General features: G+C 35.7%; 1 protein-coding gene across 42 annotated transcripts in view; it reads left to right on the top strand.

Annotated features, from left to right (window-relative positions):
* CDC42BPA (CDC42 binding protein kinase alpha) overlaps positions 1 to 27,942 on the top strand; it is a 328,933-nt gene that overhangs the window by 110,636 nt on the left and 190,355 nt on the right. For all 42 annotated transcript variants that reach the window (XR_010585989.2, XR_012433742.1, XR_010585975.2 and 39 more), the window contains 3 exons: positions 449 to 532; positions 11,254 to 11,349; positions 16,981 to 17,129. Coding sequence is in view for 37 of the 42 variants with exons in the window: in XM_005541041.4 (XP_005541098.3) it covers positions 449 to 532; positions 11,254 to 11,349; positions 16,981 to 17,129 (329 nt within the window). In the remaining 5 variants the exon portion in view is untranslated. The remainder of the gene's footprint in view (positions 1 to 448; positions 533 to 11,253; positions 11,350 to 16,980; positions 17,130 to 27,942) is intronic.

The following is a 27,942-nucleotide window of genomic DNA, read 5'->3' as shown; positions in this document are numbered from 1 at the left end:
ATTTCATATTGTTTGATCCTCTCAGAACATATTTGTTTTGGCAGCTGGCCTTCCTTGTAACATGGTGTTGGAATTTTGCATGCATTATTTAATAAGCTCTAGTTCTTTCCTGTTGAACATTTTGTTCAGTTTCTTAGTGATAGTAGATATTGAGTTTAAATTCCAGGGCAGAAAACTTGGAAAGGGGGATATAATGTATAATTACCAACTAATACAGTGTTCCCAAATACCAACTAATACAGTATTCACAAATACAGTTGTTTGGCACATGTTCACTAACTTTTTCATCTGACAACATTATTTAATTTAGGATCTTAGAATTTGAACTGCATTGATATAATTGATAATTGGTATTTTTTTTTTTTACAGAGAGGAAAAAGGAAAATGGATGACTGAAAAAAATTATTTGTCATTCTTTTAAAATTTATATTTCCTATATCTTTTCTAGGTTGCCGTAGTAAAACTTAAAAATGCAGATAAAGTATTTGCCATGAAAATATTGAATAAATGGGAAATGCTGAAAAGAGCTGAGGTAAGAGTCTTATGTATTGGAATATATAAATATTTTAGAAATATTTTTCAGGAACTATAAAATTACATAGAGCTCATTAAATATTACTTGGTAACATTTTGTCTATGGTGACATTCTTTAAGGCATAAAAGACAAATTCAACACAATTGTGATGTAATTATGATAAAGGTTACAATCCATATGCTAATTTAATATTAGAATACTAAATGGAAACCCTTGTAATGTGGGGCTTATGCAGTTATATTTAAAGGATGTCTGCAAACTACTTTCTTTTATAGAAAGACATTTTATAGTGGATGATTTCTAACGTGACATAACTTGTTTATATTATTCTGTATTTATCTGTATTCTGCTACAAGCAAAAGTCAGCAGGAGTTTTGAACATACCCTCTGGAAATTCTGTTTAATGCTGATTTTGCAGTCACTTCATATTTTGTTTTATATTACAGGAGTTGTAGTAAAATCTAGTAGTGCAAGAACTGCCTGCATTTTTATGTAGGTTTGAGGGAAGGATTGACTGGAGTGATGTTAAAAATATCCAGCAGCTAGTATGGCCTGGTCAGAACTGATGGCACACATAGATCTGGAGTGGAGTTCTTGGGGGTCCTCTGCTGTGCTGTATCATGGGGAAGGGTTGAATGGGGTAGGCATTCTGGGGCTTGAGGGAAGCAGAACTTAACTGGTGTAGAATTCTGTCAGTATTTTAACTGATAAAAAGTGATACTGATGAGCAGGCTGAATAATAGCCCTGGAAGTTGGTAAGATTAGTAAGAAAATAACGGGAAATTCGCCCTTAGAAATTTTTATCTGTCAGTACTTGTAGCAACCCGAAGATGAACAAACGTATAGGGAAAAGCAAAAAGGGTTCCCATGATGACAGATGTGGTGGCAGTGAAAGTAAATACTTCATTATTTATTTCTTTGGAGAAATTTGAAAACACAAAGAAGAAACTAATAATCACTTTTGTTCTGTTACCCAGAATTAATAACATTTTGGCCAAGTTTTTGGTTTTAGTTTTTTTTTTAAACTAAAAAAAAAAAAAAGAAAACAAACAAAAACCCTTAGAAGTGAAGCACAAATATATTCTTTGTAAAACAAATAATAGCATATTACAGATAAAGCCAAAGCGTTCTTTAACCACCCAAGTCCATCCTTTCTCTACCTCCCAGAGGTCATTATTTTAAAATACTATTTCTTCATTAAACATTTTTTGTTTGTTTTTATATATTTAGGAGATAAGGTGCAGATTACTGACATGCATATATTGCATTGTGGTGAAGTACCCATCTAGTGAACCCATCACCCAAATAGTGAACATTGGACCCAATAGGCAACTTTTCAACCCTCACCCCCTTCCCACCCTCCCACCTTTTGTAGTCTGCAATGTATTATTCCACTCTGTATGTCCATGTGTACTCATGGTTTAGCTTCCACTTATAAGTGAGAACATGTGGTATTGGGCTTTCTGAGTTTTTTCACTTAGCATAATGATCTCCCGTTCCATTCATGTTGCTGCAGAAGATAAGATTTTATATATGTATATACATGCACACACATACATATATACATATGTGTATACACATACCACATTTGCTTTATTCAGTCCTGTGTTAATGGACAGCAAGATTGATTCTATGACTTTGGTATTGGGAATAGAGCTGTGATAAACATATGAATACAGGTATCTTTTTGATATAATGATTTTTTTTCCTTTGGGTAGATACCCAGTAGTGGTATTACAGGATGAAATGGTAGTTCTGAGAAATCGACGTACTGTTTTCCACAAAGATTATACTGATTTACATTCCTATTAATAGTGTATAATTTTTCCTTTTTATCTACATCCCCCCAGAGGTAATTATTGTATAGTAATATCCTGTTTGACAAAGTATCTGGGAGATTTAATGTCGCATGTATCACTGGGATATGTGCTGGCATCTATTATATTCAACACCTTAGTTTTTACTTATAATTTCCCTAAGACTGAATTGCCTTACTGTCACTGGTTGCATTTCTCAAGGAGTAAATACCAAGATTGAGTTTATCGTGCAGATATTTGTTAGGGATTTCTTTTGAGATCAACACCTGTAGAAGGGAAGGGAGGGAAATAGGATTTGTAAAGTTGTCCCATCAGCCTCAGTTGATTCCACTGGGAGCTCTGTAGCAGAAATGGCTCTTGAGAAGTGTCCTACATTGGATCAAAGTGTCTAAACCTTTATACACCTACCTCTACTAGTCAGTGGACATGGACTACCCCTGAAGGACATGGCCTTGGACTGGTAGGCTTTCTTCAGCTGATGCAAACCCTGAAGGTGTGACAGCATTCCCGGCTGCTAGAGCAACAAATCCTGTTATTACAAAATAGTAAATAATTGTGTTCTGATTAGCAGAAATAACAGCTGTAGTCAGTTTACTGTTTCAGAGTTAGAACTTTTAAAATTGAATTAAACTTTGTACTTTTTTTTTAAATGAAGCTAGATATTTTGGGGAAGAATTGTGAAAAGGACAAATGACTGGGTTAGCTTTCATTACAGCCGGAAGTGGCAAAATCGAAAATAAAACAGTATAATTTAAAATCAAATATTTTATTGAATTAACAAGTATTAATATATTCTGTTTCTGAGACAAGATGGAATAGACTCATTTCTCCCTGTTCTCTGTGAAGTACAGCTAAAGATTCTGGACATTATATATAAAACAAACATTAGAAGAACCCAAAAGGTGGAGAGTATAAGGTAGACCAGCTAGGGACCTCAGGACCTTAGAGTATAAGACCCCTTTTGGAAGTCAGTGTTATGCTGATAGAAAAACCTGACAAGGACCATTCAAAGAAAGTTTAAGATAAATATTCCTCATGCATTTAGATGCAAATATCTTTAACAAAATATTAGCAAATACAATTCAGCAGTGTGTTAAAAGAATTATATACCATGCCCAAGTGTGATTTATTGTTGGGATGCAAGACTGATTCCATATTTGAAAGGTACTCTCCTCGAACTATTTGAGAAAACTGTTATCTTTCAGGCAGAAATTCTGCATTGAAACTTTTAAGGAAGAATTCACTTTAAAATATAAATTGTATTTCTATGCTTGAATAAGCATATCTTTTTTAAAAAAAAATTTATAAAAACCCTTCTGACCATGACTTATCCATCTTTGGAAAACAAGACCTACCAGTGATGCTTAATAAATTACAAATGAGAAGCAAAATTCCTTATTTTTTTAGTTTGTGTATTGTTGATGCTTTAAAACAATTTTTCAGAGGTTTATGTCCAACTTATTTACCTTATTCTGTTTCAAGCCATATGTCAAATATATAATTAATGAGATATGGGTTACTCAAAGGTGCTAGGAAGCCTCCTCTCTTTCTATACCTGGGCAGAAAGGTATAATAATATAATAATTGTCCAGTAATTTCACAGATTTACCATTTACAAACTTTGCTAGTTTATCACCAATAACTGTACAAGTTCATCATTTACAGACTTTGCTAGTTTATCAACAACCTCCTAAATTAATTAATTAACTACTGCTTTCAATCTGTTCTGTAAATTTTACTTCTTTCTTCACATTTATTCAGTGAGTACTGACTTCGCTCGTTAAGAGATGTCCTTACTCATTTCATGAAGAGATGCAGTATAGTTTACAGAAACACTGTCTTGAGAGTTAAACCTTTTAAAAAAATCTTTTAAGAATATTTTTATTTATTTATTGAGGCAGAGTCTTGCTCTGTTTTCCAGGCCGGAGTGCAGTGTTGCGATCTTGGCTCACTGCAACCTCTGCCTCCTGGGCTCAAGGGATCCTCCCACCTTAGCCTGGGAGTAGCTGGGACTACAGGCACATGTCACCACACTCAGCTAATTCTTGTATTTTCTGTAGAAACGGGGTCTCATTGTGTTGCTCAGGCTAGTCTCAAACTCCTGGGCTCAAGTGATCTGCCTGCCTCGGCCTCCCAAAGTGCTGGGATTACAGGTGGAGCCACTGCACTGGGCTGAGAGTTAAACATTTCCAAGGCTCAATTTTCTCATGTATAAACTGAAGATAATAAGGTCTCATAAATAGGGTAACAGTATATCTTAGTTTATCTGTGACAGTGCTGATTTATGCCTATTGTTTTATTAGTTTTTCTATTGTTGTTATCCTTGTTCAGCTATTTTTATAATTGTTGTTACTCTTAGTAAAGTACTATACAAAGTAAAAAATGAATAAATGCGAGTTCCCTTTTCTCCTTCAAATACCCCCAGTCCTTCTGTCTTAAGTAGATCATTATTAAGGGTTTCTTATTTATCCTTAACAGAAAATTTTATTATAATGAAATCATATTACAAGGCTGATTTTTCATATTGCTTTTTCACTTAAAATATGTATTAAGTTTTTCCACTTCTGTATATTTAATACATTTATAATATCTTATTCTTAATAGCTTCGTTATACTAAATGGCTCTTTCTCTGTGTGTGTGTGTGTGTGTGTGTGCATGTGTGTGTGTGTATGTGTATGTATATATATATATTGCTTTTTTTGTTGTTGAGACAGAATCTCGCTCTGTCTCCTAGGCTGGAGTGCAGTGGCGAGATCTCGGCTCACTGCAGCCTCCTCCTTCAGGGTTCAAGTGATTCTCCTGCCTCAGCCTCCCAAGTAGCTGGGATAACAGGCGCCCACCACCACACTTGGCTAATTTTTATATTTTTAGTAGAAACAGAGTTTTGCCATATTGGCCAGCCTGGTCTTGAACTCCTAACCTCAGGTGATCCACCTGCCTCAGCCCCCCACAGTGCTGGGATTACAGTCGTGAGTCACTGCGCCCGGCCTGAATGACTATATTTTTTATTAGGTTGATTTTTTAAGTTTATGGGAATTTAGGTTGTTTCCTTAGTTTCACTATTTTGAACCATGCTGTAAAAATATTTATATATACTGGGTAAACTTTTGTGAGTTTATCAGTAGTGTGAATTCTTACAAAGATGAAGTGTCAAACTGTCAATACATTTCATTATTTTACCATTTATCTATCTGCATGTGTTTGACCAAGAGAAATTTCAGAACAGGAGAGAAGCTAGTGCATCAAAACTAGTCATGCTACCCGAAAAGTATATGCCATGTAAAATTTAAAAAAAATTTACTATGAAATGTTGTTAGAGATACTGCTGTGGGCTGCCCTGAGGCACTTCAGCTTGTGTATACTGAAGTTGAAATGATTTCGAGGATAATTTTTACATGAAGGGATTATCATTTGATGCTTGACCTAGAATTTATTCACTCCCTAAATTAAACTCCTTGCTAGTCGAACTCTGGGATTTTAGTCGGGGAGGGGAGACATTTAAACTTTGATAGCTATTGTTCCAACAAAATTATCTTCTATAAAAGTTGGACGGTTATCTTTACACTCATAATATGTAAACATGTCTGTTTTCTCACACACTTGGCAGTTGTGGATGTTACCAAATTGTTTCTATTTTTAATAAAACTTTTTACTGAAAAATAAGTAAAAATGATACATCTCATGTGACTGGCCCCATTGGCTGGGTATGACACAAGCAGACAGATGGTCCCATGTCTTCCAGTGTGGGCAGATGAGAGAAGAAAACTGTTAGTGTCTTGAGGTGGGAGGGTGACGGTGGGTGAAGATTCAGTAAATGAGAATGTCATGAAAACCCAGTAGTGATGAAGTGGGCTTGTCCTCAACCCTGAGGAACACAAGAGTCTTCTTTAGTTGGAGGGAAAATAGATGTATTCTACATAAAACACTCAGGGTCCCCTTCTGGCTGGAGTCCCAGTGGGAGAGATGGTCACCTGCATGATGACTGGGTCCTGTTAGCCCAACTCACTGCTCATGGCATTACCTGGCTCAGGACTTAAAAGTGAATTGATGCCATGGTAATATTTTGAATTCTTAACATTTTACAATTTAAAATTTCACCTGTTTAGATTTTAAAAATGAAAAATGTTGTCCTTTTCCTCACATATTAGAGAAAGATTCAGTTGTTATTTGAAAGAATTTCTCTGTGACAGTATTCTATGGAAGAGTGAAGTCTTTATTCCTACTAAATGATAAGCCAAAGTAGATATAATCATTAGTGGATTTTGTTTCTTTTTAACTCATGCTTTCCAAATATCTGTGCAGTTTTGATGTAAAGTATAAGATTGTTAGTCTGATGAGTGCATCTTATGAATATGGTGAAGAGAATCCTGTGTCAACTTTCCGGAATTACAATTTATGTATGTAGTCCTTACTAACTTCTGTTTCAACATAGGCATTCCTGTTGCTCTTTATCCCAGTAGTCCATTAAGGATAAAATTTAAATAATATAGACTGAATATTTTTTCAAAAGGAAAACTGTATAACAGTTGAAAACATCACTGTGGCAAGCAGAATGTTTAGATGAACATTTTGAGAAAGTGAGTGAATCTGAGGAAGTGATATGATCTACAGTAGCCCTTCCTACATGTTTGTTGTTAATACATTCTTAGATATCAAATATTCTGTTTTTAAAGGGGGGAGATATTATTTAGTTTGTTTTTTAAAAAGGTAATGAAGTAGATGTTACTGTAACCTTTAAGCATGTTGAATCCCCAGATCACCTTTATGAATATATATATATACCCAAGGTATATGTGCATCATGGTTTGGTTAATATTGATCTAGAACAGGGCTTCTCAACAGGGACTTTATTGACAACTGGGGCCAGATAATTCTTTGGTGGAGGGGTTGTTGTGTGCATTGTAGGTTATTTAGCAGTATCCCTGGCCTCTACCCACTAAATGCCAGCAGAACCCATCCTTTCCCAATTGTGACAAGCAACTGAGAGCCATGTGATATGTTGAAGCAAAAATGTAGCCTGTGCTTTATACCTAGACTCAGGATTCAAGCCATTGATAGGAATCATTTAATAGCTAGATATTTATGGATAAAATCATGTGATGTCTGGGGTTTGCTTAAAAATATGTATATGCTCCTGTGTGTGTATGGTGCTAGGGGATGGTAGTAAGTGAGTGAGGGTCTAAAAGAAATAAGATTGACCAAGAAAATAATTGTTGAAGTTGAGTACATTAGGAGGCGGGGGTTTTTATTCTAGTTTCTCTACCCTTGTATACGTTTGAAAGTTTATGTTATAAATAGTTTATATTGTTTATTTTCTTATTTTAATTAATGTTTTTGAAGAGACAGAGTCTTGCTCTGTGGCCCAGGCTATAGTGCAATGGTGTGATCTTAGCTCACTTCAGCCTTAAACTCCTAGGCTCATGTGATCTTCCTGCCTCAGCCTTCCAAGTAGCTAGGACTACAAAGGTGCATGCCACCAGCCTGGCAGATTTTTTTTTTTTTCCCCTGTACAGTGAGGGTCTTGCTGTGTAAGGCAGGCTGGTTTCAAACTTCAGGCCTCAAGTAATCCTCTCACCTCACTTCCCAAAGCATGGGACTGCGGATACGAGCCACCACTCCTGGCCTATTATTTTTATTTTTTATTTATTTATTTTTTTGAGACGGAGTCTCGCTCTGTCGCCCGGGCTGGAGTGCAGTGGCCGGATCTCAGCTCACTGCAAGCTCCGCCTCCCGGGTTTACGCCATTCTCCTGCCTCAGCCTCCCGAATAGCTGGGACTACAGGCGCCCGCCACCTCGCCCGGCTAGTTTTTTGTATTTTTTTTAGTAGAGACGGGGTTTCACCGTGTTAGCCAGGATGGTCTCGATCTCCTGACCTCGTGATCCGCCCGCCTCGGCCTCCCAGAGTGCTGGGATTACAGGCTTGAGCCACCGCGCCCGGCCTATTTTTATTTTTTAAAGATAGTTTTTTTAAACAGTTTAACATAGATTAGAACTCAAAGTTTAATATGTTCTGTTGACTAAAGTCTTTGGAACTTTTTTTAGTTTTGAGTTATTGGTCAAATTAAATAATGAATATTTATTAAATTCTAGCTAGAATGTTTATAAAATTTCAGATTGCTCTTATAGTGAGATAAAGCCAGGAGAAAGTAGTCTCCTAGACTCTGGCAGTCTTTACAAGCTCTCTAAAATGTTAGCAGTAAACCATAACCTCAGGTCAGTTAAATCATAAAACAGGACTTAGTAAGAAGTATGTAAAGTGCTTTCTGTTTTCCCCTTAAAAAGAACCAGAACGGCTAGGTGCAGTGGCTCATGCCTGTAATCCCAGCACTTTGGGAGGCCAAGGTGGGAGGATCACGAGGTCAGGACAGGAAGACCATCCTGGCTAACACAGTGAAGCCTCGTCTCTACTGAAAATACAAAAAATTAACTGGGCCTGGTGGCGCTCACCTGTAGTCCCAGCTACTCGGGAGGCTAAGGCAGGAGAATTGCTCGAATCCAGGAGGCGGAGGTTGCAGTGAGCTGAGATCGTGCCACTGCACACCAGCCTGGGCGACAGAGCAAGAAGAAAGAACCAAAGCATAGTGTTGTAGATTTTAGTAATTTAATTGTTTTGTGTATCATGACTGTTGAATTTACCTTGTGGGAAACAATAATCACTTACTATATGTAGCATACTGTATGATAATGTTTTTAGTGTATCTGGAATATAGTGTAGCCATTAAGAAAAAATTAGGTAGATTTCTATGTACTGATATGGAAGGATGTTCAAATTCATTGTTACTTGAAAAAAAAAAAAAAACAACTTACAGAGCACTATAATCTCATTTGTATAAAGACCAAAACATATAGGGGAGGTGGAATACCGTGTGAATATATAATCTCTGTGTGCACGCATGCATGCTTATATAGACACAGATTTTCTGGAAGGATTCTGACCAAAGAGTTAATAATGGTAACCTCTGGACACAACAGTTGGTCAGTGAAACTATGGGAACATGACTCAGGGAGACTTTTACTTTCTTAGAGTTATCTTTGAAGTTTCTGTCATAGTGTTATTTTTGTTTCTTTTTAGTTAAAAATTAAGGATAATGTATTACAAAATTATGATATATAAAATTAATTTTTAGGCTGGGTATGGTAGCTCATACCTGTAATCCTAGCACTTTGAGGGGGCTGGAAGATTGCTTGAGCCCAGTAGTACGAGACCAACCTGAGCAAGATAGTGAGACCTCGTCTCTAGAAAGAAATTAAAAAATTAGCTGGTCATAGTGGTGTGCACCTGTAGTCCCAGCTACTCGAGAGGCAAAGGTGGGAGGATCACTTGAGCCCAGGAGCCTGGGCTGCAGTGAGCTGTGATCGTAGCACTGTACTCCAGCTTGGGCAATAGAGTGAGATCCTGTCTCAAAAAAAAAAAAAAGTTAAAAAATTATTTTTTATTTTTGTTTATATATTTCTAAGGTTCTCCAGGATATACTTTTATAGTAGTGGAAATATATTCTCAGAATAAACTACAACTTGAAAAAAAAATTTGAAAAACCAATCCATTAGATAAAATGGACAAGGGAAGTGAACAATTAAAAGACAAAGCTCAGGTGTCCAGTAAGTGTATGTAAAGCTATTTATCTGCACCTGTAATTAGGAATATGTTAATTAAAGGAATAATGATATTATTTCACATCCATCGTATTAGCAACCACTTAAAAGTCTAATAATGTCATATGTAGTTGAGGATATGGGGAAAAGCAGAGCTTTTATATTCTGGGTGGAGATAGTAATTGGTATAGCACTCAGGAAAGAAAATTGGCTAAATGGTAAAGTTGAAATTTGCATTTAGCATTTCTACTTCTAAGTATATACAGTGGAGAAACTCTTGCACATTTGTACAAATATGTTTATTCCAACATTGTGTAATAATAATACAAAACTGGAAATAACCTATGTTTCTCCATGGTTATTGCATAAATAAATTATAGTGCATTCAAACAATGGTATGCCATAGCAGTCAAAAGAAGAGCAGTCATTCTTGAGAAAAAAAAAAAAGTCAAATTGCAAAAAGATAGATAAAATTATAACATTCACATAAATTTTTTCGTTTTCTTTTTCTTTCTTTTTTTTGAGACAAGGTCTCACCCTGTCACCCAGGTTGGAGTGCAGTGATACTATCTTGGCCCACTGCAACCTGTGCCTCCTGGGTTCAAGCAATTCTCCTGCCTTAGCCTCCTGGGTAGCTGGGATTACAGGTGTATGCCACCACACCCTGCTGATTTTTGTATTTTTTTAGAGACAGGGTTTCGCTATGTTGCTCAGGCTGATCTTGAACTCCTGAGCTCAAGCAGTCTGCCCGCCTTGGCATCCCAGAGTGCTGGGATTACAGGCGTGAGCCACTGCACCTGGCCCATGAACATTTTCAAAACATAAAACAAATCTGTTGTTTATAGACATACACTTGTGATCAAGTCATATAATTGGTGGACTATCCAATGACTTCAAATTATTATTACAACGGGAGAAAGGGAAGAGAATGGGTTCGCAGTTTGGAGTAGGAAGGCTACAATTTACATGTTATTTCTTTAAAAAGATCAGAAGTAAATATGGCAAAATGTAGACATTTATATTATATGGATGATGGGTTGGTCCATGGTTCTTGAATTATTCTGTGCGTTTTTCTGATTATTTTGAACTATAAAAGTGTTTTTTAATATAAAATATATTTTTAAAAGTTACTATTCCAGTAGCCCAGTTTCTGAGGGTGGTTTGAAACTTGTGTTATTGAAATGTCTTATAATATCAGGTGTATTCCTTTTCCATAACAGAAATAATATAATAAACATAGTAATTCTTTGTATATTTCCTAGTTTTACATAAAGTATACTCTAAAATTTTTCTTTTTGCATTTCAGACAGCATGTTTTCGTGAAGAAAGGGATGTATTAGTGAATGGAGACAATAAATGGATTACAACCTTGCACTATGCTTTCCAGGATGACAATAACTTAGTAAGAATCATTTTTGTATTTCTGTATACTTACTATTTTTTTGTTGGAAGAATTAGAATTATTTTTATTTAAACATCGTTTAAATGTAGGTTTTATATAAAAAACCAAACACCACATGTTCTCACTCATAGGTAGGAACTGAACAGTGAGAACACTTGGATACAGGAAGGGGAACATCACACACTGGGGCCTGTTGGGGGCGAGGGGAGGGGGCAGGGATAGCATTAGGAGATATACGTAATGTAAATGACAAGTAATGGGTGCACCACACCAGCATGGCACATGTATACATATGTAACAAACCTGCACGTTGTGCACATGTACCCTAGAACTTAAAAGTATAATTAAAAAAAAAAAGAAAATTAACAGCATTTCACATAGGGTAAGTTGTTCACTTGATATGTGGTGTTTTTTTTTCTCCCTGGAAATTTGATACCTTTTCATTGGAATTCTTTATGCTTTTTAATAAGCAAGTCGAAGCTAAATCCAAACATTTAATTGCTATTAGTTAAGTTCTGTAGAAGGCCTTCAGGAGTTTTTCATGATACCTTTAATACCAGTACCATTCCTCTTCCCCTGCTTCTGTTAAAGTCCAGCTAGCACTTTAAAATTGTGCTCAAATTCATCTTAAAATAATCATTTCCAGAATTTCCCATTGAAATTAATCTTTCTCATCTCATTCTAACTTTACGTTTTTAAATTATTTTTATTACATAACACATGTGTATATATCTCTGATTTTTTTTGATACAACTTTAAAAAACATTTAAATAGGCCAGATGTGGTGGCTCACACCTGTAATCCCAGCACTTTGGGAGGCCAAGGCGGGCGGATCATGAGGTCAGGAGATTGAGACCATCCTAGCTAACATGGTGAAACCCCGTCTCTACTAACAATACAAAAAATTAGCCGGGCGTGGTGGCGGGCACCTGTAGTCCCAGCTACTCAGGAGGCTGAGGCAGAAGAATGGCGTGAACCCGGGAGGTGGAGGTTGCAGTGAGCCAAGATCGTGCCACTGCACTCCAGCCTGGGTGACAGAGCAAGACTCAGTCTCAAAAAAAAAAAAAAAAAAAAAAAAAATTTAAATAAGTTACATGGACTGGACCATCTTTAGATAATTTAAAATTAAAGGTTTTTCCAACCCCACTGGAAACAAGGAAAAAAAAATAAAGGTTTATGCAACTCTATAATACTCATGGGGTTTGTCTGATTTCAGGCCAGATCTAGGTGTTCAAATAATGTCATTACTTGTCTTTTATATCCCTTACATGCTTATAAGAATATAATAATGTTTTATTAAACTGCAGATGGTGACCCATTAGTGGGTAATAACATCAATTAAGTCAGTTACAAGCAGCAGTTTTTTCTCTTTTCCTTTTTTTTTTTAATTTTAAAGAGACAAGATCTTACTCTGTTGCCCAGGCTGGATCTTGCTCTGTTGCCCAATTAGAGCTCACTGCTGCCTCTGACTCCTGGGCTCAAGCAACCCTCCCACCTCAGCCTCTTGAGTAACTGGGACTACAGGTGTGTGCCACTGTGCCCCACTAACTTAATTTTTTTTTTTTTTTTTTTTTGGTAAAAATGGGGTCTCAGTTTGTTGCTCAGGCTCATCTTGAACTCTTGGCTTCAAGTGATCCTCTCAGCTTGACCTCCTAAGGTGTGTGGATTACAGGCATGAGCCACCATGCCCAGCCATAAGCAACATTTTTGAAGATTAAATAGAATAGAAAATGACAGAGTTAATGACAAGTAGTAAGAGTGAATGTAGTCTCATGACACATTTATTTTATAATATACTGAATTATCATATAAGCCATATATATTATTGTGGGTTATAGTGAGAATTGTTTAAAAGCCATAGTATAAAGAGTTTTGTATGCGCTAGTTGCATAGTTGTTGAACTGAATGTAATGATGTTTTAACTGGATTTAATTTTATTTAATATACAAAATTTTAGGGGTGAATGTATCATGCAAATATAATCTGCATGGGTTTGTTAACAACATTTGCAAGAGCAGATTAAAACACATCCCACATCTTTGCCTAGAAAAATTATAGCAATGTATCATGATAATTTTCAAAATGTTTTCAAATAATGAATAAAATCCACTATGACATTGCATTCTGTATTAGATAAATGTAACACTGCAGATTTGTGCATTGCTTAAAATTCTACATTTTGGTATAAATATAGAAATAATTATATAATTTTGTAGATATATTAATAGAAGTAAATTACTCAAATACCAAATTTTATATAGCAAAAAAAGCCTGAACTGTTAATTATCTCTCTCCTTTCATTTAGTTTTATTTGCATTCTTTTGTATTTGACATTAGGGTTAACATTTCTTTTTCAAAGACATTTCTCAGGGAAAAATAGTCTGTATATACCACTCAATAATTACTAAAATAGAATTAAAGACATAACTGGAGGAAGAATGAAACACTGTAGCAGTCAAATCTCCTATAACTTGCCAGTGTTTCTTTAGTTTAGGGGAGCCTTCATCATATATTCATCTCAAGAGTCAGAGGTCTTGGTTATCATCAAAGATTTCCTTTTGAACATTTTTACAATATTAGAAAATAAAATCATTTAAAAATGTTGACAAAGCTAATTTTAGATACCATAAAAGGAAATTTTATTATATATAATTATTTTTCAAAGTAATGTTTAACCCTGATAGCTTTTAAATTGCCAAGTAAAGAACATAATTTATAATGTTATACAGTTTGAGAAAGCTGTGGCAAATAACTTTCATTTCTAACCTGTTTACCACTATAGTTTATGAAAAAATTTGTAGTTATAGCAAGTAGACCTTTTGTGTGTTTCAGAAAAAGGCACATAATTTAATGAATGGTAGATATGTGATTAGATCATTTTTTTCTTTAAAAAAGCTCGTTAAATACAAAGCTGCTTAGTTATGTCAACATTGACACATAAAATTTTTATCACTTACATAACACTAGAATATAATGAACCAGTGAAATTTGTTCCTTCTGTACTTTCTTATTCATTATTTCCTGATTAGTTATTTTATGGTTGAGGAAAAAAAGGAAAATACCTTGAATTGACATACGTAACTTTTTTAAAAGGTGAAAGATACTTGAATTTTAAATTAATTGCAGTAACTCATATGAACTCTAAATTCTTTATAGGAATCCAATTTGTGAAGACAGAAATTATTAGAAAAGTATCTTTTTTTAGAAAAGTATTTTTTAATAGTAAAAAGAAAGCAAGGAGGAATAACTATAAGGTGAGCCTCTAAAGATTAACTGTTAATCTCTTTGTTATGGCAGCATGGGAATTAAAAGAGTTTCCTGATATTCCTAGGAAGACTTCTAGAATCGTATCTTGAAATGCTCATTTTGGGACACATAACTCGTTTATTGCACGTTTTCAGATGTTTTAGCATTCTTTCCTTGGACTGAAAACAATCCCCAAAGCTGTGACGGTCTTTTTAGTAATCCGACCAGTGATTCCTAAAATCAGTGATTGTTGCTTTGGCTTTCATTTCCCTAATGACTATTGAAGTTCAGCATGTATTAATTGGCTGATCGTGTTACCTCTTATGTGAATTATCTGTTAATATTCTTAGCCTAGTTTTGTTGGATCGTTTGTCCCTCTCTTAATAGTTGGTAGGGGCTCTTGATGTTAGGATTATATCTTTGACCTATTATGAATATTACCTCTCAGTGTATGTTTTTTAAAAACTTATTTAAAGATGCCTTAGCTACATTGGGTAATATTTTCAAAGTAGTTTGTGATTAGGAGTACCAGATATTCAATTTTACTATAAAATTAACCGATCTGAACAATATGATATTATAATAATATAGGAATAGGTAACCATAGCAGAATAGATTATCTAGGAACAGATACGAGTATATTTGGGATCTTAAAATACGATGAAGGGACGTTTCATTTGAATTGAGGAGAAAGAATGAATTATCTAGTTATTTTAGACTTTTAGTCTTATAGACTCTGTCTATAAGAAAATAGTCTTCACACTTTAATCAAAAGTAAATTGTCAGGATAGGGTCAGTTCAACATTAGGCCAGCCCAGCATGGTGGCTCACGCCTGTGATCCCAGCACTTTGGGAGGCCGAGGTGGGCAGATCACAAGGTCAGGAGATCAAGACCATCCTGGCCAACATGGTGAAACCCCGTCTCTACTAAAAATACAAAAATTAGCTGGGTATGGTGGCGCATGCCTGTAATCCCAGCTACTTGGGAGGCTGAGGCGTGAGAATCACTTGAACCCAGGAGTCGGGGGTTGCAGTGAGCCAAGATCGTGCCACTGCACTGCAGCCTGGCGACAGAGCAAGACTGTCTCAAAACAAACAAACAAAAACGTTGGGCCTAGTAAATACAGCAAGTAGACCAAGACCAGGATTTTAAATACATTCTGCTTCCCTAATTTTCAAGACTTTAAATATGTGAAATTAGTTTCTTTGGTTTAACACACATTTACTATGTTTATAATTTTAACATACAGTAATAAAAGGAATTTGAATTTTTTCAAGACTCTTTAAATCTTAATGTCAAGTCAGTAATATCCCTAAAACAATATCTTTATTCTGTAATAAAACCTTAATTTCAAGGCATTATTAATGACCTTCACGTGTCTTATACTCACTAGCCTTCATGCTAAGTGCTACATTATCATTATTATACTTATGATATGTCTATATATAATAATGAAATGTCACAGAGATTAATTTTTCAACTTCCACTTACAACATGGAGTCAGTATTTGAATATAGGTTTCTCTGACTACAATACGCATTTTTCCACTATGCCTAGTTTTCTCCCTCACTTAAAAATAATATATAATATACACACAAATACACATGTGTATGTAATACATGTTTATAAAGCAATGTAGAACATAAAGTTATAACATCAGGTGTAATCTAACAACCTAGAGAATCCCAGTGAACAGTTTAATGTACTATCCTCATCGTTTCTTTTTTGGCACACCCACATACATACCCATAAGCATCCATATCTAAAATTAGTTGGCATCTGTTTATTATATACACCTGAGAAAAGCTCATTCTGATATTTATAGTATTAGAAATGGGAAGAGAAACATATGGTGAGAATTACTATATTCTACACAGTAGTGGTTTCTAAATGCTGATCTATAGACTGATGCTGGTTCTAATAAAGTTCTTACTGGGTAAAATAAGGAAAACATAATGATGATGAATACGAATTTCTTTCAATGTAGGGACGATCCTGTATTCGAATTTTTTCTTTTATTGTTTTTTTTTTTGAGGGGGGCTGGATTCAAATGTTCGTTATTCTAAAATCTTGGAAAGCTGTGTTCCATTGTTGGAAGATGATAATAATGATGATATTATCTCTTTGCAAAATACAGCAAGAAGAATGGTAACCCTGTGTTGTTCTCTGCCCCAGTCTTTAAAAGTTTTGTTTTACTGCTGTATGAAATTTAGAAGTTTTGTAATGACTGCTGATCATCATCTTACACAGTTTCTTGTTAATTAGCTGCATATGTAATTAACTGCATAAATATTTGACCCAGTCCTGTTTGACCTTGGGATACAGTATATTAATCTTTCACCCTTATTAGTTTACTGAGTACATTTTATTTTTTTCATTCACAGTACCTGGTTATGGATTATTATGTTGGTGGTGATTTGCTTACTTTACTCAGCAAATTTGAAGATAGATTGCCTGAAGATATGGCTCGATTTTACTTGGCTGAGATGGTGATAGCAATTGACTCAGTTCATCAGCTACATTATGTACACAGGTAAGACAGTCCTTCATTGTACCTGACTGTGAGTTACTATGTAATATCTAGCAACAAAGGTCTATTTCTTGCCAGATTTATGAATTATGGTCTTGGGTACATTTATTGTCAACCAAAAAAAATTATTTTCAGACGATTTTGGTTGTTTTACTTTGTTGTTATTTGTCAGCATTACAGAACCAATGTGCCTGCTTATACATGCATGTACGTGTATAGGATCTAAAAGTTCTCACTGCTAGAATAGTAGACATTGGAGACTAGGAAAGGTGGGAGGAGGTGAGGGATGAGAAATTGCCTATGGGTACAGGGTACACTATCAAGTGATGGGTACGCTATATTGCATACCTCACAACTACACAATATGTCCATGTAGCAAAACTGCACTTGTACCCCCTAAATCTGTTTTAAAAAAAAGTTCTCACTTCCAGTCAGCATTTCTAGAAACCACTTCTTTAAAAACCGCTCTTGTTTAAATGTACATATGAATTCCATCTCAAAAGGAGTATGTATTGGTCAGTTTTCTTATAGTTGAGTCTTATATATTTAAATTAGCTGGAATTCTAGACCATAAGTCATAGCTTCATTTGCTAAATAAGTCCTGTATTATATATTTTATGTTTCTCAAGAAAATACTTTCAAGGATTGTATGTGTCAAAAGAGATTTTTTGTATGAAAGTGATAATTTTGATGTTCATGGAGTAATTTATTATAAACTTAATAATTTACATTTAAAAAATTTAAAAATACCAACATGAATTTGGAAGGACACACAAAAAGTAAGAAATAAATTAAGGATATATGGGATGATTGAAAAGGTACCCTCACATTTTAAGAGGAAAGTAGGAAAGAGCAGAACATTGTTGGTGAATTAATCATTCAAATGAGAGTATCTTTGGATAGTGCAAAATGTGAGAAAGAGAAAGGTGCTGAGGAGAAGTAGGTAAAGGGATACTGCCAAGTTAGAAATAAACTAAACCATTTTCTAAGAGTGCTTTTCAAACTTTGGCATGCATCTGAATCCTGTGGAGGAAGCCTGGTTGAAACCCAGATTGTTGAGTCAGCTGCAGAAGTGCTGATTCAGTAGGTTGGGTGGGGCTGGGGAATTGCCATCTCTAACAAGTTCCCAGGTGGTGATGCTGCTGCTGGTATAGTGACCACACTCCGAGAACTATGCTCTAAGACAGCAGTGACTGTTTCTTTTAAGTTTTGGGTGGTAAGAGTGATCTTTGAGAAGAACATGAATGTGGCAGGAATAGAATGTTTCTGTTTCGGTGTTTGCTTTTTAAGATGTGGGTGTCTTAATCGCTGTTTTATTTAATTAGTATTGAAGTTCTAAGACATTATTAAAGGAAGAATAATTAAACAATTTATATTTTATCATATCTCTGTTTGGCTCTTGCCTATTCATGTGCTTTTCTCTGTGGGTATCTGATTGTCCATAGTTTTCATTGAAAATAAAGATATGGAAATGCTTTGAAAATTGTAAAGGACAATGCAGTTTTTGTTTTTGCTTTTGTTTTTGTTTTAATTTAAATTTTTGTAGAGATGGGGGTCTCACTGTGTTGCTCAGGCTGGTCTTGAACTCCTGGACTCAAGTGGTCCTGCCACCTCAGCTTCCCAAAGTGTTGGGATTAGAGGCATGAGCTACCACTCCTGGCCACAGTGCAGCTTTAAAGATGGTATTGTGGTCTCAAAAGTCACTTATAGAATGAGAAACCAAAATGCTATTTTGTGGTTTAAACAGTAATCCAAAATCCTAGCTGAGGACTATCATTTAAAAATACTTACAGAAAATACTATTTCATTGAATATTTGAAGAATGTTACAAAACATAGAGTCTTAGGCTTGTGGAATTGAGAGACTTTACCCAGTTTATATGTAATTCTTGACAAAGAATGACTACTTCTGAAAATTATATGCTTCGATTGATGAAAGTAAATATGAGGTATTTGTAATATCTTTCATTCTGCCAGGCTTGTTAGAGATACTGTTTTTTGGACTGAAAACCATTTCAACCTTGAGCTATGCTTAAGTACATTTAATTTTACAAGGTACTTTTAAATGAATCATATTTATTCCATGGTTGGGCAGCTCTAATATTATAAAATTTTATTTTATATTAAGCTGAATTTATTTTCTTTATTTTTTTTGAGACAGAGTTTCATTCTTGTTGCCCAAGCTGGAGTGCCCTGGTGCAATCTTGGCTCAGCACAACCTTCGCCTCCTGGGTTAAAGCAATTCTCCTGCCTCAGCCTCCCGAGTAGCTGGGATTACATGCACCATGAAGCCTGGCTAATTTTTTGTACTTTTAGAAAACCCGTAGAGACGGGTTTTCTCTATGTTGGTCAGGTTGGTCTTGAACTCCCTACCTCAGGTGATCTGCCCGCCTCAGCCTCCAAACATGCTGGGATTACAGGCATGAGCCACCACTCCCGGCCTTGAATTTCTTTTTATTTTAGTCATTGGTCGTAGTTTTGCTTTTAGAGTCACATATAATTTATGTCTCTTCTATTTATCATGCTTTCTGAAGTCTTCTTTAGGTTAAACATCTGAACATCTCTAGTTTCTCTGTTATCACAATCTGAATACACTTCCTATCTTCCTTGTCTTAACCCCACGCCACACACTCTGCCCATTCCCACACCTCTTCTCCCTCCCTCCTTTTCTTTCCTTTTACCTTTCCGTGGATGCTCCATTGTGTTAATGCTCTTCTTAAAATGTTTTTCTCATTTTCTGGATAGATTATTTTCAGCAAATGCTTTACTGAGGAAATATTTTTTGAGTCCTCTTTTATAAGTAACATGCTAAAACTATGTGGAATTGTAAGTAAGTAGGTATAGCATATAGTTGTGGCTTTTGAAAAGGTTTCAGTTGTTTGGAGACACAAAACCTGAGAGAGAAATAAAACTTAAAATGCCACAAGTTAAATAATCATTTAGGGCCAAACTGACAGAGTGAGTCCAGACTGTGGATTGCTAAATGAGTTATACAAGCAAGTTACAGTGAGCTCAAGAAATGAGTAATAAGTTTATTTCTAATGATCAGTTCTAGTCCTTTTTTTTTTTTAACTCTTTGTGCTATTCACTGTATTCCAACACAAATTCTGTGATTTAGATGTCATCTAAAATGGGTGTTGCCCCATTTTATAGATGAGGAAACCCAGCTTCAGAGACATTAGTTAGTAAGTAGCATAGCCTAGATTAAAATCTAAGTTAGGCTTGTTACCAGATTTATGTTCTTTGTACAACATCGTGTTTTTCATAGAAGACTTTAATGGTGGGGCTTTGAAGAATGAGAAGACTGTATGTAGGCAGATAGGAAGGCATTCAAGATAAGTGAATGGTAGGAGAAAAGCACATAAGCAGGCAAATGGTAGTTTTGGAAAATACTTAATAGACTAGTTTGGCTAGAGAAAAGAGTGCATGTTGAGTTTAGTAGGAGATTAATTTGTAAAGACAGATTTTGGTTCTTATCATGGAACTCTTGAATGTTACAGACTCTGTATCTTGGTAGCTAATAAACTACAATGAATTTTAGGCAACGAAATGTTAAGTTATTTTGTGGTAAACTTCATGTCTTCATGTCTTAGAGTTTTATGAAATTTATCAGATTTCCTAATGTTTTATAATTCATGAACTTAAAATATAGGGAAGTGGAGAATACAAAAAGGGAATAGTGAGACTCATGTATTTAAGGAAGGAAATACTCTCCTTTTTCTTGTGTTCTTTTTAAGGAAATTTATTTCTAGACTTATAAAAGTGTGTTTGTCTTCTATCAGCACAAAAACTTGGCATATGAAAAATTTGCACAAAGGTTTAACAGGAGCAATGGAAAGTAGTAAATGGTAGGAATAATTAAAGTAAAATATTTTCTAATGACATTGAGTAGTCAAAAAGCAGTGGACTAGGAATCAGAAGATTTAATTCCATCACCTATCAGATTCTCCATCTGTTAAAGGAGGATAATAAATGACGTTTACTCTGCTTGTTTTGCCAGGGTATTGGGAAGGTGAGATGAAATGTGTATATGAAAATGTTTTGACAGTATAGAAAATACGCCATTGCAATTAGGGAAACATCTTTTTGAATTATAAATTTGAGGCATTAAAATTGTTATAAATAAAATAGTTTCATCCTTCAGTTCTATAATTCTAAATACATTTTTCTGTCTAGGTCTATTGAGAATATTTCTTATACTTCCTTAGTTTTCATTTCTGATTTTCCCTTCCTTTCTTTGGGCAGCATTTTTCATAAGCTTTTGTGTGTGCTAAATTTTATTTAAGAAATGCGGGGATATAAGCATATATTTCTAAATTTGCTTGCATTTCCTAAGGAAAGTTTTACAACTGCTAGAATGCACTGGCAGTTGTAAAAATGGTTGCCTAAAGAGACTAGGGTGGAGAGAAAATGGGATGGATGGGGTAGGAATCAGAGCTCAATTTCTAAGTGAATACACTTTCATATATACTTTTTAAATTAATAAACTTTCTTATTTACAGCAGTTTTAGGATCATAGAAAAATTGAGTGGAAAGTATAGAGTTCCCCTTAGACCTCCTCCCGCCCACCACACACACATGCACAGCCTCCCCCACTATCAACATGCCTTACCAGAGTGTGGCACATTTGTTAACATCGATGACCCTTCATTATCACCTAAGTCCATAGTTTACATGTTTACATTCGTGTTCTCTGTTGGTGTTGTACATTCTATGAGCTTTGACAAATGCAGAACAACATGTATCCACCATAATAGTATTATGCGGAATAATTTTAATGCCCTAAAAATGTTCTGTGTTCCACCTCTTTATTCCTCCCTACCTGCTAACCCCAGGACATGACTGATCTTTTTGCTGTCTCATAGGTTTGCCTTTTCTGGAATATCATATAGTTGGAATCATGCAGTTTATAGCCTTTTCAGATCGGCTTCTCTTGCTTAGCAATATTTAAGGTGTGACAGCTCATTGCTTTTTAGTGAGTAACATTCTATTGTCTGCATGTACCACAGTTTATCCATTTACCTACTTAAGGACATCTTGGTTGCTTCTAAGTTTTGGCAATTGTGAATGAAGCTGCATTTTATATGATTGCTTTTTTTTTCCTCTCTCTTTTTAGCATTTCAATTATACTTCCATTTTTTAACTTTTCTTAATGGTTACCCTAGAGTTTGCAATATAAATTTATAACTAATGTCAGCCCACTTTGAAATAATATGGTGCTGTTTCATGGATAGTGAAGTACCTTGTGATAACAGAGTAATCCTGATTCCTCGTTCTTGTCCCTTGTATCATTGCTGTCATTTATTTCATGCATAAGTAAGAATTCATATTTGAATACATCGTTGCCATTCTTTTGAACAACCTGTTATCTTTTAGATTAATTAAAAATAAAAGATAAAAGTTTTTATTTTGCCTTCACTTATTCATTCTCTGATGCTGGTCCTCTCTTTACATAGTTCTGTTTCTGATTTATATCATTTTTCTTCTTTTTGAAGAACTTTTAAATTTTTCCTGAAAAGTAGTTTCCTGGCAACAAATTCCCTCAATTTTTGTTTTTGTCTGAGAAAGTATTTCTCTTTCACTTTTGAAGGGAAATTTTGCAGCAAATGAAATCATAGGTTGGTGAGGTGTTTTTTTTTCTTCTTCTTCTTTTAAATACTTCACTTCACTCTCTTCTTACTTGCATGGTTTCTAAGGAATCAGATATAATTATTATCTTTGTTCCTCTATACGTAAGTTGTTTTTTGCCTCTGGCTTCTTTCAGGATTTATTTATTTATTTTTTTTTTGTATTCTGTAGTTTGAAAATGGTGTACCTAGGTATAGTTAGTTTTTTTTGTGGGGGTGGGGGGTTGCATTTATCCTGCTTGATACTTTTTGAATTTCCTGACTCTGTGGTTTGAGGTAGGAAAATTTTGGGAAATTCTCAGACATTATTGCTTCATTCCCTTTCCTTCTAGTATTCCCATTGCATGTAACTTATACCTTTTGTAGTAATCCCACAGTTCTTGGATATTCTGTTCTGTTTGTTTGTTTGTTTTTTCTCCCAGTCTTTGCTTTTTTCGTTTTGAAGTTTCTATTATATTCTCAAGCTCAGAGATTCTTTCCTAAGTGGGGTCTGGTCTACTAACGAGCTCATCAAAAGTATTATTTATTTATGTTACAGTGTTTTTGATCTCTAACAGTTCGGATTCTTTCTTAGACTTTCCATCTTATTTATCTGTTCTTGCGTGTTGCGTACTTTAACCATAAAGTCTTTAACATATCAATAATAGTTTTTAAAATTCCTGGTCTGATAATTGCAACATTGTTGCCATATCTGACTATCATTTTGATGTCTGTCCAGTCTCTTTGTCCCATTTTTAGTATGCCTTGTAATTTTTTGTTGAAAGGCAGACATGTTGTTAACCTTAAATAACAAGATTAGAAAATAAGTATAGACTTTGAGCCCAAAGCTTGAGGACGGCCAAGCTTTTGCCTAATAAATTTTGCATGCCTCACATAGCTCAGACAGCTTTGAGCTCTTTTTCTTTTCTCAATATATTGGGCAAAAGGAATTGCAATAAGTAGGCTTTGACTGATGTAGTGGCAAGGGACGTGTGTGTGCATGTATGTGTTGGTAAGGGGCCATTCTGTAGTCCTATGATTAGGTCCCAATCTTTAGTGAGGCTGTGAGACTGCACTGTGAACACCAGGGCTTCTCAGCTTCTCAGTACTCCTGCCACCTCTGTACCTCCCTTCCTGCCTTCCTGCTTAGTTGGGACAGGATGGCTAGAAGGTGCCAGACTTGGGTACTGCCCCTCCTTCTGGAAGGTTAGTCTCTGATAATACCCCAGCAGATTAGGCTCTGAAAAATTCCAGACAAGTTAGACTCTGGTAAAATAGTTTCTCCTGAGGGCAGGCCTTTTTAAGAAGAGAATACTCTGGCATATTTCAGAATGCAGCAGAGATTCTCTTTTCTCCTCCCTCTGTTGGAAGCATGAAGGTATGTTTCTCTGGTATTCACTATGAGGACATGGTTGAACTCTTGGTGGTAAAACTCAAAAATAAATGTGGGACCTCCCTATGACTGGGCCACCTTTGGAGTTTTTAATCTTTCAGGCTTGTCCACACTGAACCTGCAGCAATTCTTTAATCACAGTTTAGGTTTTCCTAACCAGGCACTGGTTCCCTGCAAGGTTTCTGCTATAGGTTTTTAAACTGCCAAGTTGTGATTCTCCATAGCCACCTGTCTGTCCAATTTGGGGACAACAGTTTGCCCTGTGATCTTACTTCTCTTACATATCTAAGACGAGTTGTTGATTTTTCAGTTCGTTCAGGGTTTTACTTTTTGTTAGGACACTGTGGTGATTTCTGGACTCCTTACATACTGGAAGTGGAAATCTCCCCATAATCTTTTAAAACTTAGATTTCAAAACAACATGTTTTATCATTGTGATACGGCTCCGATGAGGGGAGGAACACCAGATTCTTCCTCTTGAGTCGAATTAGAAAAAAACAACACGGACACACGTGGAGTAATTTTAAGGAGCAGGGAGTTTAATAGGCAAGAGAGAAGGGGGAGGAAAGAAAGAAAAAGCTCCCCTCTACAGAGACAGAGGAAGGGGGGCTCCAAAGCCACGAGACAGAACCCCGCTTTCAGGTGGTATCAGCCAGCTATATTGGATGGCTGGAGGAGGTGGTGTCTGATTTGCATAGAGCTCAGGGGATTGGTTTGACCTGGCATTTCATGCACATAGCCCGCGGAAAAACTGGCCCTCCCACCCTCTCTTTTTAATATGCAAATGCAGGGTGCCATGATGTTTCACACACGTGGGGATATGTGGGAGCAGCCATACTGCCAGGCACATGTTAGGGCAAGGGCAAGAGGACAACGGATGGTAATGGTAATCGCCGTGTTGGGTGAATGGTAATCGCCGTGTTAGGTGGACCCAGTTTCTAATGGCTAACATTTGCATATCAAAGATTGCCAGCCAGAGTCTAAGACCCAAGGCTTTCATGCTAGATAAGAGCTGGAAAAATCTTCCAAGGACCCCTTTTTTTCCTATCTGCCTAAAATAATTTCTTAGTAACTCATACCTCAATTGAGGGTACAGCAACTAAGAACTTTTGGTTAAAAAAAAAAGTTCTCTTGTAAAGATGAAAAGATTTCCAAAGATGCTAATTAAAGTGTTAAATGACTACCTGGAAAAATAACAGCTTATTTTATTGAGAAACCTAAGAATGTTATGATGATAAACACTCAAAGGGGCTATTACTATTGTTTTCTACTGAGAATTACCCCAGTAGCCTTCTCCCTTTTGAAGGAGGCAGGGAAATGATGCAGTGGTATTGAAGAGTGAAGAAAAATGATATTAATAGAGCAGCTAATAATACTGGTGAGTATTGTTTGGAGGAATTAGAAATAATGAGTGGCTAGTAGATTTGAAATGCTTTAAACATTAAAGATGTCAGTTCTTCCCAAATTGATCTACAGGCTTAGTCTTTATTCTTTTTTTTTTTTTTTCATGTTCTTTCGTGAGGTAGCAAATCTATAGGTTTAATGCAATCTCTCAAAATCCTAGCAAGATTTCTTTAGATAGAGACAAGCTTATTTTAAGTTTTATGTGGAAAGGCAATAGAACTGGAGTAGTTAAAAGGATTTTGTAAAGGGAGAATAAAGTGGAAAGAATCACTCTACCAGATATTAAGCCATACTGTATTGCCACCTTAAGACCAAGAGATAATTGCGATGTAATAAGTACACAGTACCAGACCTAGGCTAACACAGGTATTTCCAACTGATTTTGAGAAAAGTGCAAAAGCAAAAATAATCTTCAACAAATGGTGCTCAAATAAGAGACCAAAAAAAAAAAGCCCAAATAACTTCCCCAAAGCTCTCATAAATACAAAAATTTATTCAAAATGGGTCAGGGATTTAAATGTACAACATAAAACTATAAAACTGTTAGAGGAAAATATTGGAGAACATTTTCTGGATCTAGGGCTTGGTAAGGAGTTTTTAGATATGACCAAAAAAAGTCAATAAAAATGAATAAATGGGACTTCTTTAAAATTAAAATTATGTGCTCAATGAAAGACCCTGCTAAGACTATAAAAAGACAGGCTACAAAATGGGAGAAAATAGTTGTCAACATATCTTACAAAGATTTTATATCTAGACTATATAAAGAACTCTCGAAATGCAATTAAAAAGTCCAAGCAATGTAATTACAAAATAGGGAAAAGACAATAGACATTTCACCCAAGAGGAGATAGAGATGGCAAGTAAGCACATGAAAAGATGTTCAATATACTGATATTGAATATTACGAAAATGACAGTTAAAACCATAATGAGATATTATTACCCACCTATTCGAACAGCTAAAATAAAAAAGTAGATAATACTAAATGCTGGCAAGGATATGTAGAAAGTGGATCTCTTACATGTTGCTGGTAGAAATAAAAAATGGCACAGCCACTTTGGAAGACAGTTGGACATTTTTTTTAAAAAGTTAAGCATGTAACATGATCTGACCCATCAGTTACATTCTTGAACATTTATCCCAGACAAGTCAAAATTTATAGTCACAGAAAAATCTGTACTTGCATGTTCATAGTGGCTTTATTTGTAGTAGCAAAATACTGGAAACAACCCAGGTATCCTTCAGTGGGTGAATAGTTCAGCAAAACTGGTATATCCATGCAGTGGAGTACTACTGAACAATAAAAAGGGATGAACTTCTGATATGTACAATAACCTGGAGGGGCCTCAAGGGTATTATGCTTTGTGAGAAGAATTAAATCTCAAAATGTTACATACTGTATGTTTCCATTTATATAACATTCTTGAATGACAAAACTACAGAGATAGAGAACAGATGAATAATTTCCAGGGGACAGGGCCTGGGGAAAATGAAGGGGGGAGTGAGTAGAAATACAAAGAGGCAGTGTGAGGGAGTTTGTTTGTAATAATGGAACAGTTACACGTTGTATTGTGGTGGTAGTTACACGACTCTATACACAGGATAAAATTGCACAGAACTATACATGCACACACATGTACATTTTTAAAATGGCATGTATTATGCTTCTCCAGAGAGACAGAACCAACAGGATATATGTATATATAAAAGGGAGTCAGTTAGGGAGAATTAACTCAGCCGATTACAAGGTAAAGTCCCATGATAGGATAAAACTGCAAGCTGGGGAAAGAGAGAAGCCAGTAATGGCTAAGTCTAAGTCTGAAAGCCGGAAAACCAGGGAAGCCGACAGTGCAGCCTTCAGTCTGTGGCCAAAGTCCGGAGACTCCCAGGAAGCTGCTGGTACAAGTCCAAAGGCCGGTGAACCTGGAGTCTGATGTCCCAGGGCAGGGAAAACTGAAGCAAGCTTCGTGCACTGGAAGAAGAAAGAGAGCCAGAAGACTCAGCAAGCAGAATTATCCCACCTTCTTCCACCTGCTTGTCCACATTGAGGGTGGGTCTTCCTCTTTCAGTCCATTGACTCAAATGTCAGTTTCCTCTGGTAACACTGTCACAAACACCCAGAAACAATACTTTACCAGCCAATTAGGCATCCTTCAGTCCAGTCACATTGACACCTAATATTAATTATCACAGGGTGAAAACTGAATAAGGTCTAGTCTAACAGTAATGTACCCTTGTCGATTTTTTTGTTCGATATTGTGCTACAGTTATATGTTACCATTGGGGGAAGCTGGTGGAAGAGTACAAGGGATTCATTGAACAATTTTTCAATTTCCTGTGAGCCTATTATCTTTGCAAAATAAAAATTTTTAGGAAAAAGAAGGGCCTCTATGACTTGCTTTTCTGAAGAC

The sequence above is a fragment of the Macaca fascicularis genome, chromosome 1 (assembly GCF_037993035.2).
Source record: "Macaca fascicularis isolate 582-1 chromosome 1, T2T-MFA8v1.1".
Taxonomy (NCBI): domain Eukaryota; kingdom Metazoa; phylum Chordata; class Mammalia; order Primates; family Cercopithecidae; genus Macaca; species Macaca fascicularis.
The sequence above is the reverse complement of the archived record's forward strand: the minus strand, read 5'-3'. Positions and strand labels throughout refer to the sequence as shown.